The sequence below is a fragment of the Macaca thibetana genome, chromosome 3, assembly GCF_024542745.1.
Source record: "Macaca thibetana thibetana isolate TM-01 chromosome 3, ASM2454274v1, whole genome shotgun sequence".
Lineage (NCBI taxonomy): Eukaryota > Metazoa > Chordata > Mammalia > Primates > Cercopithecidae > Macaca > Macaca thibetana.
This window is the reverse complement of record NC_065580.1, coordinates 141040075-141056569: the sequence shown is the minus strand read 5'-3', so window position 1 is coordinate 141056569 and position 16495 is coordinate 141040075. Positions and strand designations below refer to the sequence as shown.

The following is a 16495-nucleotide window of genomic DNA, read 5'->3' as shown; positions in this document are numbered from 1 at the left end:
ACTACAGAGGTGGAGATGGGAGGATCAGTTGAGTCCAAAAGATCCAAGACCAGCCTGGAGGCTGGTCGAGGTGATTCACACCTGTAATCCCAGCACTTTGGGAGGCCGAGGCAAGCGGATCACCTGAGGTTAGGAGTTCGAGAGCAGCCTGGCCAACAATAGAGAAACCTCGTCTCTACTAAAAATACAAAAATTGGCCGGGCACGGTGGTGGGCGCCTGTAATCCCAGTTACTCGGGAGGCTGAGACAGGAGAATCGCTTGAACCCAGGAGGTGGAGGTTGTGGTGAGCTGAGATCGTGCCACTGCACTCCAGCCTGGGTGACAGGGTAAGACTCCGTCTCAAAAAAAAAAAAAAAAAAAAATGTAGAGGGGCGTGCACGCCTGTATTCCCAGCACTTCCGGAGGCCGAAGCAGGAGGATCGCTAGAACCCAGGGGTTCAAGGCTGGGGAGAGCTATGATGGTGTCCCTATACTCTAGCCTGGGCGACAGGGAGAGATTTTGTCTCAAAAGAGAAAAAGATCAGGCGCGGTGGCTCACACCTGTAATCCTAGCACTTTAGGAGACCAAGCCTGGAGGATCGCTGGAGCCCAGGAGTTCCAGACCAGTCCTGGCAACAGAACTAGACCCTGTCTCTACAAAAAAAAAGAAAAAATAGAAATCTTAGCTGGGCCTGGTGGTGCGCGCCTGTGGTCCAAATACTCAGGGGGCTGAGGCGGGAGGATCACATGAGCCCAGGAGGTCGAGGCTGCAGTGAGGTCTGATCGCGCCACTGCACTCCAGCCTGGACAACTGAGCATGACCCTTCCTCAGAGCTAATGGCGCTTCATAATTCTGCAGTCCAAGGAAGCTTCTGGGGTCGCGGGGCGGAGAACCGCCAGGAGGCTGGAGTCCAAACGGCCTCCTGTGGCAGACGGTAAAGGCGCCGGAACTACAGCTACCTCCGCGGCGCCGTTTCGGCCGCCATATCTGGGTGCACGGGAACTCGCAGAGGACAAACTCCCACGCGCGTTTTCGATTTCTGCGCTTTCCTCGAGTGAGGCAAGACTTAGCAGAGGCCCAAGGTAGAGCGCGGCTAGGATTCGATAGAGGGGAATACAAAGGATAGCCTTAGGAGAGTGACGGGCAAGGACGTACGTACCGCTACAGGAACGGGGCGGGGGCCGAGGATGCCGAGGGAGGGGCGGGCCCAAGTGTGAGGGGAGGCTGGGCGATACCATCTTGGGCAGGGAGGGTGATACCAACTTAATGGGAGGCGGGTGGCAGAGAACCGAGGCTTAGGGGCAGTGGCGGGGCCGGGCTCGGGTGGGGGATCGAAGAGGGATAGGACGGTCGCCCACTGCTCCATTTCCTTTCTCCCCAGCCCGTCCCTCCCTGCCAGGAGCAGCCTCATGCGGACCGAGCCATTGCGCGGGGCGTCCCCTCTGCTGGTGCCCGGCGACCCCTACTCCGTGGTGGTTCTGCTGCAGGGCTACGCGGAGCCCGAGGGGGTGGGCGACGCCGTGCGCGCCGACGGCTCCGTAACCCTGGTCCTACCCCAGACCCGGGGCCCGGCCTCCAGCCACCGAAAGTCCCCGCGCGGGAGTGGCGGCGCAGAGGCCGCCCTGGAGGAGGCGGCCTGTGGCCCCATCCTGGTGGACACCGGGGGCCCCTGGGCTCGGGAGGCGCTGCTGAGGGCGCTGGCGGGGCAGGGCGTGGCCCCGGGAGACGTGACGCTGGTTGTGGGGACCCATGGGCACTCAGATCACATCGGGAACTTGGGGCTGTTCCCAGGCGCGGCTCTGCTGGTCTCGCACGACTTCTGCCTCCCCGGAGGCCGCTACCTGCCCCACGGGCTGGGTGAGGGGCAGCCCCTGCGCCTGGGCCCGGGGCTCGAGGTGTGGGCCACGCCGGGCCACGGGGGCCAGCGTGACGTGAGCGTGGTGGTGGCCGGCACGGCTCTGGGTACCGTAGTGGTGGCGGGAGATGTGTTTGAGCGAGATGGGGACGAGGATTCGTGGCAGGCGCTGAGTGAAGACCCCGCAGCCCAGGAGCGGAGCCGGAAGAGAGTCCTGGTCGTTGCCGACGTGGTCGTACCTGGTCACGGGCCCCCCTTTCGAGTGCTCAGGGAAGCCGCGCAGACCGAGACGGAGGGTGGAGGGAACAGCGAGCAGGAGCCGGTGGTCGGAGAGAGGAGCCCGCCCCGCACTGATCAGCCCAGAGAGGGACTGGACTCTTGTAAGCCCTAACATCCAGGAGTTGCTGGAGACAAAGTCAGAGCAGTCAAGGGTGACAGCTTCCAGCCCTTCCAGGAGGCTAGTTTTCCAGTGAGGACAGAGTGCACCTGACATCAGTATCATTGCCTATCTCTGCCACCAAACTAAGATCAAAGGACGGGCTCAGCTCCCTGTGCATTCTCCCTGGGCCTCAGTAAAATGGGGGAAGGTTCCTGGGAGAGGTCTCCAAAATAAAAATGGAAACTGCATTGAAAATCATAGTGCCCTAATGTAAATGTGAAGCATTGACGGTGATAATCGTGCAAACATGGTAATCTGCAACTGCAGCAGGGGCATACTTTGGCCAGTTGCCCCTTTCTTATAGGATGGAGGTTGCTGAGAGAAGGTGCAGGGCACAGAGATGACTCTTTAGTCACCTGACTTAACGTATCTGTTCATATTTTTTTGTCACACAGGCTGGAGTGCAGTGGTACAATCATAGCTCACTGCAGCCTCCAGCTCAAGCCATCCTTCTGCCTCAGACTCCCAAGTAGCTGGGACTACAGGCAAGTGCCACTATGCCCTGCTACTTTTTTTTTTTTTTGAGGTGGAGTCTCACTCTGTCGCCCAGGCTGGAGTGCAGTGGTGTGATCTCGGCTCACTCTGAGATCTCGGCTCACTCCCGCCTCCCGGGTTCACGCCATTCTCCTGCTTCAGCCTCCCGAGTAGCTGGGACTACAGGCGGCCGCCACCATACCTGGCTAATTTTTTTGTTTTTTGTTTTTTTCTTTCTTTCTTTCTTTTTTTTTCTTTTGAGGCAGAGTCTCGCTCTGTCGCCCAGGCTGGAGTGCAGTGGCGCAATCTCGGCTCACTGCAAGCTCCACCTCCCGGGTTCACACCATTCTCCTGCCTCAGCCTCCGGAGTAGCTGGGACTACAGGCGCCTGCCACCACGCCCAGCTAATTTTTTGTATTTTTAGTAGAGATGGGGTTTCGCCATGTTAGCCAGGATGGTCTCGATCTCCTGACCTTGTGATCCACCCACCTCGGCCTCCCAAAGGGCTGGGATTACATGCTTGAGCCACTGCGCCCGGCCATTTTTTTTTTTGTATTTTTAATAGAGACGAGGTTTCACCGTGTTAGCCAGGATGGATTTTTTTATTTTTATTTTTTTGAGACAGTTTCACTCTGCCCCCACAGGCTGCGGTGCAATAGCGCAATATTGCACTACAGATTGCACTGCAACTTCCGCCTCCTGGGTTCAAGTGATTCTTGTGCCTCAGCCTTCCCAGCAGCTGGGATTACAGGCTCACACTACCATGTACAGCTAATTTTTATATGTTTAATAGAGAGAGGGTCTTACCATGTTGGCCAGGCTGGTCTCAAACTCCTGGCCTCAGGTGATCCGCCCACCTCAGCTTCCCAAAGTGCTGGGGTTATAGGTATGAACCACCACGCCTGGCCATCAGCTAATTTTTTTTTCATTTTTTTTCAGAAATGGTCTCACTGTGTTGCCCAGGCCGGTCTTGAACTCCTGACCTCAAGAAATCCCACCTTCTTGGGCCCTCTGCATCTTTTTTTTTTTTTTTTGAGACGGAGTCTCGCTCTGCTGCCCAGGCTGGAGTGCAATGGCCGGATCTCAGCTCACTGCAAGCTCCGCCTCCCGGGTTCACGCCATTCTCCTGCCTCAGCCTCCCGAGTAGCTGGGACTACAGGCGCCCGCCACCTCGCCCGGCTAATTTTTTGTATTTTTAGTAGAGACGGGGTTTCACCGTGTTAGCCAGGATGGTCTCGATCTCCTGACCTCGTGATCCGCCCGTCTCGGCCTCCCAAAGTGCTGGGATTACAGGCTTGAGCCACCGCGCCCGGCCTCATCTTTTTTGAGACAGAGTTTTGCTCTTGTTGCCCAGGCTGGAGTGCAATGGTGCAATCTCGGCTCACTGCAACTTCCGCCTCCCCGGTTTGAGGGATTCTCCTGCCTCAGCGTCCCGAGTAGCTGGGATTACAGGCACCCACCACCAGGCCCGGCTAATTTTTTGTATTTTTAGTAGAGACGGGGTTTCACTATGTTGGCCAGGCTAGTCTCAAACTGCTGACCTCAGGCAATCCACCCTCGTCGGCCTTCCAAAGTGCTGGGATTACAGGCGTGAGCCACAGAGCCTAGCCCTGCCCCTGCCTTTATTCACTAATTCTTCATCCAGTGGATACTTAACCCCTGCAGTGTCTCAGGCACTGCCTAAGTTATGGGATACAACCAAGAGCCCACTGGACAAACTCCCTGTCCCTCATGGAGATCACATTCTTTTTTTTTTTTTTTTTTTTTTTTTTGAGACGGAGTCTGCTCTGTCGCCCAGGCTGGAGTGCAGTGGCCGGATCTCAGCTCACTGCAAGCTCCGCCTCCCGGGTTTACGCCATTCTCCTGCCTCAGCCTCCTGAGTAGCTAGGACTACATTAGCTGGGACTACAGGCGCCCGCCACCTCGCCCGGCTAGTTTTTTTTTTTATTTTTTAGTAGAGACGGGGTTTCACCTTGTTAGCCAGGATGGTCTTGATCTCCTGACCTCGTGATCCACCTGTCTCGGCCTCCCAAAGTGCTGGGATTACAGGCTTGAGCCACTGCGCCCGGCAGTTTTTTGTATTTTTTAGTAGAGACGGGGTTTCGCCGTATTAGCCAGGATGGTCTCGATCTCCTGACCTCGTGATCCACCCGTCTCGGCCTCCCAAAGTGCTGGGATTACAGGCTTGAGCCACCGCGCCCGGCCGAGAGTGGGCTCTTTTATTTAGGGTGTCAGGAAGAGTCTTCGTGAGGAGATGATGTTTGTTCAGAAAACCAAATGAGAAGAAAGCCAGCCATGTGTGGATCTGGGAGGTCATTCCAGGCTCAGGAACAGCAGGTATAAAAGCCCTGAGACAAGACAGCTTGACTCACTGGAGCGGCAAGAAGACCCATGGTAGGGCTGGATGTGGTGGTTCACGCCCATAATCCCAGCACATTGGGAGGCTGAGGAGGGAGGATCACTTAAGCCCAGGAGTTCAAGACCGGCCTAGGCAGCATAGTGAGACCTCATCTCTATAGAAAATTTAAAAATTAGCCAGGTGTGGTGGTGCCTGCCTGTAGTCTCAGCTACTCAGGAAGCTGAGGTGGAGGCTCACTTGATCAGGCTACAGTGAGTTGTGATCTTACCGCTCCACTTCAGTCTGGAGAACACAGCAAGACCCTATTTCTAAAATTAAAAAAAAAAAAAAAAAAAAAAAAAGGCTGGCACAGTGACTCACGCCTGCAATCCCAGCACTTTGGGAGGCTGAGGTGAGCAGATCACTTGAGGTCAGGAGTTCCGGACCAGCCTGGCCAACATGGTGAAACCATGTCTCTACTAAAAATACACACACACACACACACACACACACACACACACACTAGCTGGGCGTGGTGGCAGGTGCCTGTAATCCCAGCTACTTGGGAGGTTGAGACAGGAGAATCATTTGAACCCAGGAGGCGGAGGTTGCAGTGAGCCGAGATCGCGCCACTGCACTCCAGCCTGCGCAACAGAGCAAGACCCCGCTTTCTCAAAATAAATAAATAAATACATAGCTGGGCTTGGTGGCATGTGCCTGTAGTCCCAGCTATAGGTTGGGACATCCATGTACTCCCATGCTTCAGGAGGCTGAGGTCCTTGTCCCCAGACTGACTTCAGATTTGGGTATCCTCATGCAATATATGGTTCTACAATCCTCAGCATGTTTTTTTTGTTGTTGTTGTTGTTTGTTTGTTTGTTTTTTGAGACAGAGTCTTGCTCTGTCACCCAGGCTGGTGTGCAGTGGCATGATCTCAGCTCACTGCAACCTCTGCCTCCCAGGCTCAAGCAATTCTCCTGCCTCAGCCTCCCGAGTAGCTGGGATTACAGACACACGCCACCACACCCAGCTAATTTTCTGTAGTTTTAGTAGAGATGGGGTTTTACCATGTTGGCCAGCTGGTCTTGAACACCTGACCTCAAGTGATTCACCTGCCTCAGCTTCCCAAAATGCTGGGAACACAGGCTTGAGCCACCATGTCCAGCCAGGTGATTTTTATTTTGTTAAATTTTTTTGTATCCTTTCAAATTTTCTACAAGAAGCATATATTACTTTTGACAATTAGGAGAAATATTTCATTTTACGTATCAGCACTTAAGAGTCTATATATATATACACACACACACACACACACATAGTCATCCTTTCCAAGAGGGTGGTTCTGATAAACTGAAATGCCATCTATCTCATATCTTTGCAAGGCTTGTTGATACCCTAAATGGAGACTCGAACATAAAATGACAGTTGTCACATGTGCTGGTGTAGAGCTGTGGGCTCTGTCCCCCACCCTCATCTCAGCACTGCTTTTCATGTGGGAACTAAACCTCTATCAGGCCTCCCCCTCCCTTCACCTTTCCTGCCACCATCCATATCCCAATTTTTTTTTTTTTTTTTTTTTTTTTTTTTTTTGAGAGTTCACCCACTGAAGTGCAGCAGTGCAATCATAGCTCACTGCAGCCTCAACCTCCTGGGCTCAAGCAATCCTCTCGCCTCAGCCTCCCAAGTAGCTGGGACCACAGCACATGCTACCATGCTGGGCTAATTTTATTTTTTGTAGAAAAGGGGTCCCGCTGTGTTGCGCAGGCTGGTCTCAAACTCCCAGACTCAAGCAGTCCTCCCACCTCGGCCTCCCAAAGTGCTGGGATTACAGGTGTGAGCCACAGCGCCCAGCCCCACATCCCAATTCATGCTGGTAGATCTTATGGACTTCTTGAGGCAGAGGTAGGAAAAGAAGTCCCAATAGCTGAGCAAAAAGGCTTCCAGGCTTAATGTTCACACTGGCTTCCCCATCAGCACAGCCCTGGGACCCCCAGATGCACTCAGGTGGGGCAGGTGAAAGAAAGGAGCAAGTCCACCTTGTTGTGGACAATGAGCAGGCCTGGGTGGATGCTGTCTGGCAGGGCCAGGCTGGAGGTCATTTCCCAGTCACCTGTAAAGGCCACAGGGAGACGAGCAAAGGCGGCTCGGAGGAGCTGGTTCACCAGGAGGGTGAACCAGTCACTGCCACACACAGACTTATAGCCGGTGGTGGCCAGTTTGATGACCCAGAAGCGTGCCGGCTTCCCGGGCCAGCAGGGCTGCCATGGCCACCTGGATCCCTGCCAGTCATCGCACAAAGATGGATGGAGGGAAGGTGGTAAAATGGGCACCCAAGCCCAGCACCACCACCATGTGGGGTCCCCTGGCCAGGCCCCTCAGCTCCCATGCCACAGACTGCAGGGAGGCCACTGGTTTACGGGCCAAGCGTAGGGGCCAGTCGTGGGAGCGCCAGTGCAGCATGATGTCCTGAGCGGTCTCCGCTGCCATCAGGGGCCCCTTCTGGTATGTGGCATGTAGATTCACTGGCTTCAGGGCTGTCGGGAGGACAAGGAGTGGAGATCCAGGGTTAACATAGAGCTGTACTTCCTGTTTTAAAAATACATTGGCCACGCCAGGCATGGGGGCTCACACCTGTAATCCCAGCACTTCGGGAGGCCGAGGTGGGCGGATCACGAGGTCAGGAAATCAATACCATCCTGGCTAACACCATGAAACCCCATCTCTACTAAAAATACAAAAAAAAAAAAAAAAAAAATTAGCCGGGCATGGTGGTGGGCGCCTGTAGTCCCAGCTACTCGGGAGGCTGAGGCAAGAGAATGGCGTGAACCTGGAAGGTGGAGCTTGCAGTGAGTTGAGATTGCGCCACTGCACCTCTAGCCTGGGCGGCAGAGTGAGACTCCATCTCAAAAAATAAAAATAAAAATACATTGGCCAGGTGAGGTGGCTCACACCTGTAATCCCAGCACTTTAGGAGGCCAAGGTGAGTGGATCACCTGAAGTCAAGAGTTTGAGACCAGCCTGGCCAACATGGCAAAACCCCATCTCTATTAAAAGTACAAAAAATTAACCGGGCATGGCGGTAGGCGCCTATAATCTCAGCTACTTGGGAGGGTGAGGGAGGAGAATTGCTTGAACCGGGGAGGTGGAGGTTGCAGTGAGCTGAGATGGCGCCATTGCACTCCAGCCTGGGCAACAGAGCAAGACTGTCTCAAAAACAAAAAACAAAAAACAAAAACAAAGGATGGCTGGGCGCAGCGGCTCATGCCTGTAATACAACACTTTGGGAGTCCAAGGTGGGAGGATCGCTTAAGGCCAAGAAATTTGTGTGTGTGTTTTGAGACAGAGTCTGTTGCCCAGGCTAAAGTGCAGTGGTGTGATCACAGTTCACTGATCCTCCTGCCTCAACCTCCCAAGCAGCTGGTACTACAGGTATGTGTCACCACGCCCAGCTAATCTTTGTATTTTTTGTATAGACAGGATTTCACTATGTTGCCCAGGCTGGTCTCAAACTCCTGGATGCAAGCGATCCTCCCACTTCGGCCTCCCAAAGTGCTGGGATTACAGGCGTGAGCCACCATGCCTGGCCCTCCCAAAGTTCTTATTTTTTATTTTTGTAGAGACTGAGTCTTTCTGTGCTGCCCAGGCTGGTCTTAAACTCCTGGGCTCAAACAATCCTCCTGCCTTGGCCTCCCAAAATACTGGGATTACAGGTGTTAGCCACCGCATCCAGTCACTCTTACCACTTTTATCTCCTAAGAATAAATACCAGAATGCTGTGTGAAGTTCTGACATCTCATTTCAAATCCAGTCACACATTTTCAAATGCCCCATCCACATGTTCCACTAGAAGCCCCCTCCCATCTCTTTAACCCATTTAGAAGAAGTATGAAATAAATCCTCGGGCCGGGCGCGGTGGCTCACACCTGTAATCCCAGCACTTTGGGAGGTCGAGGTGGGTGGAGCACAAGGTCAGGAGTTCGAGACCAGCCTGGCCAATATGGTGAAACCCCCGTGTCTACTAAAAACACACACAGAAAAAAAGTTAGCCGGGCTTGGTGGCGCATGCCTGTAATCCCAGCTAATCGGGAGGCTGAGGCAGGAGAATTGCTTGAACCCGGGAGGCGGAGGTTGCAGTAAGCCGAGATCGCGCCACTACACTCCAGCCTAGGTGACAGAGCAAGACTCCGTCTCCAAAAAAAAAAAAAAGAAAGAAAGAAATCCACATCTTTTTCCACTCTACTGCCTCATTCCCAGTTCAGACACCCCTGTGATTTTCAGTTTGAATCACTCTGTGGTTGTCCAGAGTTGTCTGGTCATCTCCAGTTATTCCAGAACCAATCTGTAAACAAGTATTGTCAATCTCCAGCAAACTTCCTTTACTGCCAGCTCCCTGTTTCCTTACCAGTTTAGCCTCTCCTCACCTCACATGTTGACTCCGCTGTTATAACTGGGCTTTGTTCTTTTTTGTTGTTGTTGTTATTTATTGTCATTTTTTGAGATAGGGACTCACTCTGTCACCCAAGCTGGAGTGCAGTGGCCCAGGCTGGAGTGCAGTGGCATGATCTCGGCTCACCGTAACCTCCGCCTCTCGGGCTCAAGCCATCCTCCCACCTCAGCCTCCCGAGTAGCTGGGACTATAGGCGCAAGCCACCACACCCAGCTCACTTTTTGTATATTTGGTAGAGATGGAGTTTTGCCATGTTGCCCAGGCTGGTCTCTGTGGTTATCTTATAACTGGGCTTTGGTCTTTTTTATTTTGTATTTTTATTGTTTATTATTATCATTTTTCTGAGATGGGGACTCACTCTGTCACCCAGGCTGGAGTGCAGTGGCCCAGGCTGGAGTCCAGTGACTTGATCTCAGCTCACTGCAACTTCTGCCTCTCGGGCTCAAGCCATCCTCCAACCTCAGCCTCCTGCGTAGCTGGGACTACAGATGTGAGCCACCATGCCCAGTTCATTTTTTGTATTTTTAGTAGAGACAGGGTTTTGCCACGCTGCCCAGGCTGGTCTCAAACTCCTGGGCCCACGTTATCTGCCCACCTCAGCCTCCCAAAATGTTGGGATTACAGGCATGAGCCACCGAGCCCGGGGAAAGCAGGCTTTGCTCTTTTTAAAAATTGAATCTGTCCAACAAACTGAAAACTCGACTTAAAAACATGGTGTCTCCTACTTGTCACAACATAACCCCCTAAATCCTAGTTTCTCTACAACTCATTTTAAATTTTTTATTTATTTTTTAGAGAGCAAGTCTTGCTCTGTCACCCAGGTTGGAATGCAGTGGCACAATCATGGCTTACTGCAGGCTCAAACTCCCGGACTCAAGTGAGCCTCCCACCTTAGCCTCCCCAGTAGCTGAAACTACAGGAGCGCACCACCACACCGGTGCACCACGACATCGGGCTAATTTTTAATTTTTTTCTAGAGATGGGGTTTTGCTATGTTTTGCCCAGGTTGGTCTTGAACTCCTGGCCTCAAGGGATCCTCCCACTTCGGCCTCCCAAAGTGCTGGGATTACTGGTGTGAGCCACTGCGCCCGGCCTACAATTTTTTTTTTTTTTTTAAGTCTTTTGTTGCCCAGGCTAGAATGCAATGACACAATCTCGGCTCACTGCAACCTCTGCCTCCCAGGTTCAAGCCATTCTCCTGCCTCAGCCTCCCCAGTAGCTGGGATTACAGGCGCCCGCCACCAGCCTGGCTAATTTTTGTATTTTTCGTAGAGACAGGGTTTTAGTAGAGATGGGGCTTTGGATTTTTAGTAGAGACGGGGCACCGTCTCTACTAAAAGTCCAAAACCCCATCTGTACTAAAATACAAAGATAAAAACCCCGTCTCTTCGAAAAATACAAAAATTAGCCGGGTGTGGTGGTGGGCGCCTGTAATTCCAGCTACTGGGGAGGCTGAGGCGGGAGAATTGCTTGAACCCGGGAGGCAGAGGTTGCAGTGAACCGAGATCGTGCCATTGCGCTGCAGCCTGGGCAACAGAGCGAAACTCCGTCTCAATAAATAAATAAATAATAAATAAATAGATAAATAGATAACATCCCAACTCTATTCCTCCAGTACCCCCCAGCAAAGCCTCGGTTCCAGTCACGGTGATCTACACTCTTGCTCTCCCATAAGAGCCCCCGATCATCTCCTTCCGAGTTGAGATTAGGCACCGTCTGCACACTCCATCTCTCAACCCTTCCCCTGCCCCAAACCCAGGTGTCCCGTCCCTTCACTTCACTCCCCTGACATCCAGGCATCTTGCCCCATCGGCGCGATAGACGTTTTCCGCCTCCTCACCGTTCCTGTTCTCCTCTTGTTCCTCAGAGGCCCCACTCCCTCCCTCATGAGTGCTCAGAGGGCACGGTGTTACACAGATACTGCCACCAGTGCCCCAGCGTGGAGTCCCCCATCATGTGGACGACGTGGCCAGCCAGGCAGCCCAGGATGCTGTTGATGGTGGAGAAGGAGCGGGTGGAGCAAGACAGCGAGTGCCGCACATCGTCGCTGTGGTAGAAGCCAGAGGACTTAGGGGCCGGGAGCCCCCGCCACACCGGGAGGCGTGGTTGTTCAGGGGACGGAACTGTAAGCAAAGCAGTCAGTGGGTACAGAAGGGGCGACAGCCGCGGGTGTGGAGTACATGCTGCTCTTTCTGCAAACCGCACTGCCACTTACCCAGGCTCCTGTTTCTCGCCTTGGCCCCCTGGATTGGAGAAATGCTCTGAGAGAGGGCCTTGTCTGTCATATTCCTGAAGAGAAACCGGTGGGCAGGAGGGGAGGTTTTCATGGAAGTGCCTGGGGGGAAGGGATCCTGGGCTAAGGCAATATGCGGGTTCTCAGAGGAAATGAGGTTCTCAATGTGAAGGGCTTTCCTATTCCAGCATCAGACTCCTGATGAGGGATAGGGAGGAGGAGAGGGGTTGGAAACTGGATTTCAGGGGTCCAGTTCTTTGAATTTTCGTGCCTTGGGGATTTCTTTTTCTTTTTTCTTTTTTTTTTTTTTTTTTTTTTTAGGATACAGAGTCTCACTCTGTCGCCCAGGCTGACGGGTGTGGTGGCAGGCACCTGAAGTCACAGCTACTCCGGAAGCTGAAGCACAAGAATCACTTGAACCTGGGAGGCGAAGGTTGCAGTGAGTTGATCATACCACTGCACTCTAGCCTGGGCAACAGAGCAAGACCCTGTCTCAAAAAAAAAAAAAAAAAAAAAAAAAAAAGAGGAAGGAAGGAAAGAAAATAAAAAACATACTTAATAACGTAATACAAGAAGATACTGGAAGTCTTTTTTTTTTTTTTTTTTTTCTTTTGAGACGGAGTCTCGCTCTGTCGCCCAGGCTGGAGTGCAGTGGCATGATCTTGGCTCACTGCAACCTCTGCCCTCTGAGTTCAAGTGATTCTCCTGCCTCAGTCTCCCGAGTAGCTGGGATTACAGGCACCTGCCACCGCGCCTGGCTAATTTTTTGTATCTTTTGTAGAGTCAGGGTTTCACCATCTTGGCCAGGCTGGTCTTGAACTCCTGACCTCATGATCCACCCGCCTCAGCTTCCCAAAGTGCTGGGATGACAGGCGTGAGCCACTGCGCCCAGCCTACTGGAAGCCTTTTGTAAGAAGTCTTAACTCGCCTCTTGGTCTCGCTAAACCCACTCCGTTGGATTCTCACTCCCGCTTCTCCCAGAAATGGCTAAACCTAGTGTCAGTTCTCAGCCACAGTCATTGCTTGTGGCTGAGCTCAGTGCTCCGTCCTCCCTGAGACACACTCTGCAGCTCGTTTCCTGGACACCTCACTCTCCTGGCTGCTGCTTTGCGATTCCTCCCTTCCTCCTCAACCTCTTTCTATTGGAGTGTGCAGGCTCCATCCTTGCTTCTCTTTGTATTTACATTTACTCCTTTAGTCTCTCGTTGCCTGATGACTTTAACTTCCACGTTTATCTCTCCAGCCTGGACTTGTCTGGATGGACTTTAAAAAAAATCCAGATTTTTTTTTTTTTCTTTTTTTGAGACAAGGTCTCCCTCTGTTGCCCAGGCTGGAGTGAGCACAGTGGTGTGATCTTGGCTCACTGCAACCTCCACCTCCCAGGTTAAAGTGATCCTCTGGCCTCAGCCTCTCGAGTAGCTGGGACTACAGGCATGTGCCACCATACCCCGCTGACTCGTATCTTTAGTAGAGATGGGGTTTCACTCATCGTGTTGGCTGGGCTGGTTTCGAACTCCTGACCTCAGGTGATCTGCACACCTCAGCCTCCCAAAGTGCTGGGATTACAGGCATGAGCCCCTGTACCTGGCCAATAAATGAATCACTTTCATCACCTCGACTACTACAGCCTGAGTCCAAGACACTGTCATCTCTTGCCTTGAGGGAAGAGATGTTGTTTGTTTTATATTGTTTTATACTCAGTACCTGTTTTAAGAAAAAACAAGGAAGTGAAACCAAAGACAGGCAGCCCAGCGTCAGGCCCAAAACTGGGCCTGGGCCTGCCTGGCCTAAACCTAGTAGTTAAAAATCAACTTATGACTTAGAAACTGATGTTATCCATAGATTCCCGGCATTGTATAAAAGAACACTGTGAAACTCCCTGCTCTGTTCTGTTTCACTCTGACCACCGGCGCTTGCAGCCCCTGTCACGTACCCACTGCTTGCTCAAATCAATCACGACTCTTTCATATGAAATCTTTAGTGTTGTGAGCCCTTAAAAAGGACAGAAATTGTGCACTCAGGGAGCTCGAATTTTAAGGCAGTAGCTTGCCAATGCTCTCAGCTGAATAAAGTCCTTCCTTCTACAACTCAGTGTCTGAAAAGTTTTGTCTGCAGCATGTCCTGCTACAGCCTGATTACTGAAGAGCTTCCTACTTCTCATTCTCCCTGCTTTTCCCTTCTCCAGTTCATTCTCATTTTTCCACAATTAAAAAAATTGGGATTAAAATACATATACATATAATTAACCATCTTGACCATTTTATAATTAACCGTCTTGGCCTTCATTTTTTTTTTTTTGTGAGATGGAGTCTTGCACGGTCACCCAGGCTGGAGTGCAGTGGCGCAATCTCAGCTCACCACAACCTCCACTTCTCAGGTTCAAGTGATTCTCCTGCTTCAGCCTCCCAAGTAGCTGGGACTACAGGTACGTGCCACCATACCTGGCTAATTTTTGTATTTTTAGTAGAGATGGGGTTTTACAATATTGGCCAGGCTGGTCTTGAACTCCCAACCTCATGATTCGCCTGCCTCGGCCACCCAAAGTACTAGGATTACAGGCATGAGCCACCGCGCCCGGCCTGATTTACTTACTGTTAATGTTTATGGTTAGTCATCCCTTCCTCTTGTCCTATAGAGACTTTACCGGATCAGAGACCTTTGTTTGTTCACTCTGTATTCCCAGTGCCTAGAGCAGGACCATGTAACAGGTGCTCACGATGCATTTGCTGAACGAAGGAATGGACTGATTGGAGAGGTTATGTCCTAGGAGGAGGAGGGGGAAATTTGCTATTGGTGTGTGTGAGGGGATGTATTAAGGAATATTCCTGCAATCTGGAAAGATGACCAGGCATGGCCTCCCCTAAGAGTATCAGGGTCCCAGCCGGGCGCGGTGGCTCAAGCCTGTAATCCCAGCACTTTGGGAGGCCGAGGCGGTGGATCACGAGGTCAGGAGATCGAGACCATCCTGGCTAACATGGTGAAACCCCGTCTCTACTAAAAATACAAAAAACTAGCCGGGCGTGGTGGCGGGCGCCTGTAGTCCCAGCTACTCGGAGGCTGAGGCAGGAGAATGGCGTGAACCTGGGAGGCGGAGCTTGCAGTGAGCCGAGATCACGCCACTGCACCCCAGCCTGGGTGACACAGCCAGACTCCGTCTCAAAAAAAAAAAAAAAAAGAGTATCAGGGTCCCAATACCCTGTAGAGGTGACAGGAAGCACGTGCAGGATAAGCCCAGGGATGCTGGACCCAGGTGGAGATGCCTGCCCACCCAGCAGATGCCAAGACCACACAGGTTTGCACAGTGGGCACTTTGGGGTGACCACCATGGACAGAGGACTAAGGAAGGATTCCTGATGGTCAAGTTGGGTTTCTTTGCAGGGTCCAAAGTGAGGAGCATCCTCCCCACCTGCCTAGCAGCAGAGGTCCTCAGAATTGGATTAAAGTTGATGTAACGAGGCCGGGCGCAGTGGCTCAAGCCTGTAATCCCAGCACTTTGGGAGGCCGAGACGGGCGGATCACGAGGTCAGGAGATCGAGACCATCCTGGCTAACACGGTGAAACCCCGTCTCTACTAAAAAAAATACAAAAAACTAGCCGGGCGAGGTGGCGGGCGCCTGTAGTCCCAGCTACTCGGGAGGCTGAGGCAGGAGAATGGCGGGAACCCGGGAGGCGGAGCTTGCAGTGAGCTGAGATCCGGCCACTGCACTACAGCCTGGGAGACAGAGCGAGACTCCATCTCAAAAAAAAAAAAAAAAAAAAAAAAAAGTTGATGTAACGAAAACCATGGGCCGGGCAAAGTGGCTCACACCTGTAATCCCAGCACTTTGGGAGGCCAAGGTGGGTGGATCACCTGAGGTCAAGAGTTCAAAACCAGCCTGGCTAACATGGTGAAACCCCGTCTCTACTAAAAATACAAAAAACTAGCCGGGCGTGGTGGCGGGCGCCTGTAGTCCCAGCTACTCGGAGGCTGAGGCAGGAGAATGGCGTGAACCTGGGAGGCGGAGCTTGCAGTGAGCCGAGATCACGCCACTGCACCCCAGCCTGGGTGACACAGCCAGACTCCGTCTCAAAAAAAAAAAAAAAAAAAAAAAGAGTATCAGGGTCCCAATACCCTGTAGAGGTGACAGGAAGCACGTGCAGGATAAGCCCAGGGATGCTGGACCCAGGTGGAGATGCCTGCCCACCCAGCAGATGCCAAGACCACACAGGTTTGCACAGTGGGCACTTTGGGGTGACCACCATGGACAGAGGACTAAGGAAGGATTCCTGATGGTCAAGTTGGGTTTCTTTGCAGGGTCCAAAGTGAGGAGCATCCTCCCCACCTGCCTAGCAGCAGAGGTCCTCAGAATTGGATTAAAGTTGATGTAACGAGGCCGGGCGCAGTGGCTCAAGCCTGTAATCCCAGCACTTTGGGAGGCCGAGACGGGCGGATCACGAGGTCAGGAGATCGAGACCATCCTGGCTAACACGGTGAAACCCCGTCTCTACTAAAAAAATACAAAAAACTAGCCGGGCGAGGTGGCGGGCGCCTGTAGTCCCAGCTACTCGGGAGGCTGAGGCAGGAGAATGGCGGGAACCCGGGAGGCGGAGCTTGCAGTGAGCTGAGATCCGGCCACTGCACTACAGCCTGGGAGACAGAGCGAGACTCCATCTCAAAAAAAAAAAAAAAAAAAAAAAAAAGTTGATGTAACGAAAACCATGGGCCGGGCAAAGTGGCTCACACCTGTA

General features: G+C 52.4%; 2 protein-coding genes across 2 annotated transcripts in view; both read left to right on the top strand.

Moving 5' to 3' along the window:
• Window positions 1–341: 341 nt before the first annotated feature.
• Window positions 342–2473, top strand: MBLAC1 (metallo-beta-lactamase domain containing 1). The gene is made up of 2 exons (XM_050784152.1): window positions 342–1063; window positions 1363–2473. The coding sequence occupies exon 2, from the start codon at window positions 1391–1393 to the stop codon at window positions 2225–2227; it is 837 nt and encodes a 278-aa protein (XP_050640109.1). The 5' UTR covers window positions 342–1063; window positions 1363–1390; the 3' UTR covers window positions 2228–2473.
• LAMTOR4 (late endosomal/lysosomal adaptor, MAPK and MTOR activator 4) overlaps window positions 1861–16495 on the top strand; it is a 41824-nt gene continuing 27189 nt past the window's right edge. Inside the window, exon 1 of the mRNA XM_050784179.1 lies at window positions 1861–1870. The gene's annotated coding sequence lies outside the window, so the exon portion shown is untranslated. The remainder of the gene's footprint in view (window positions 1871–16495) is intronic.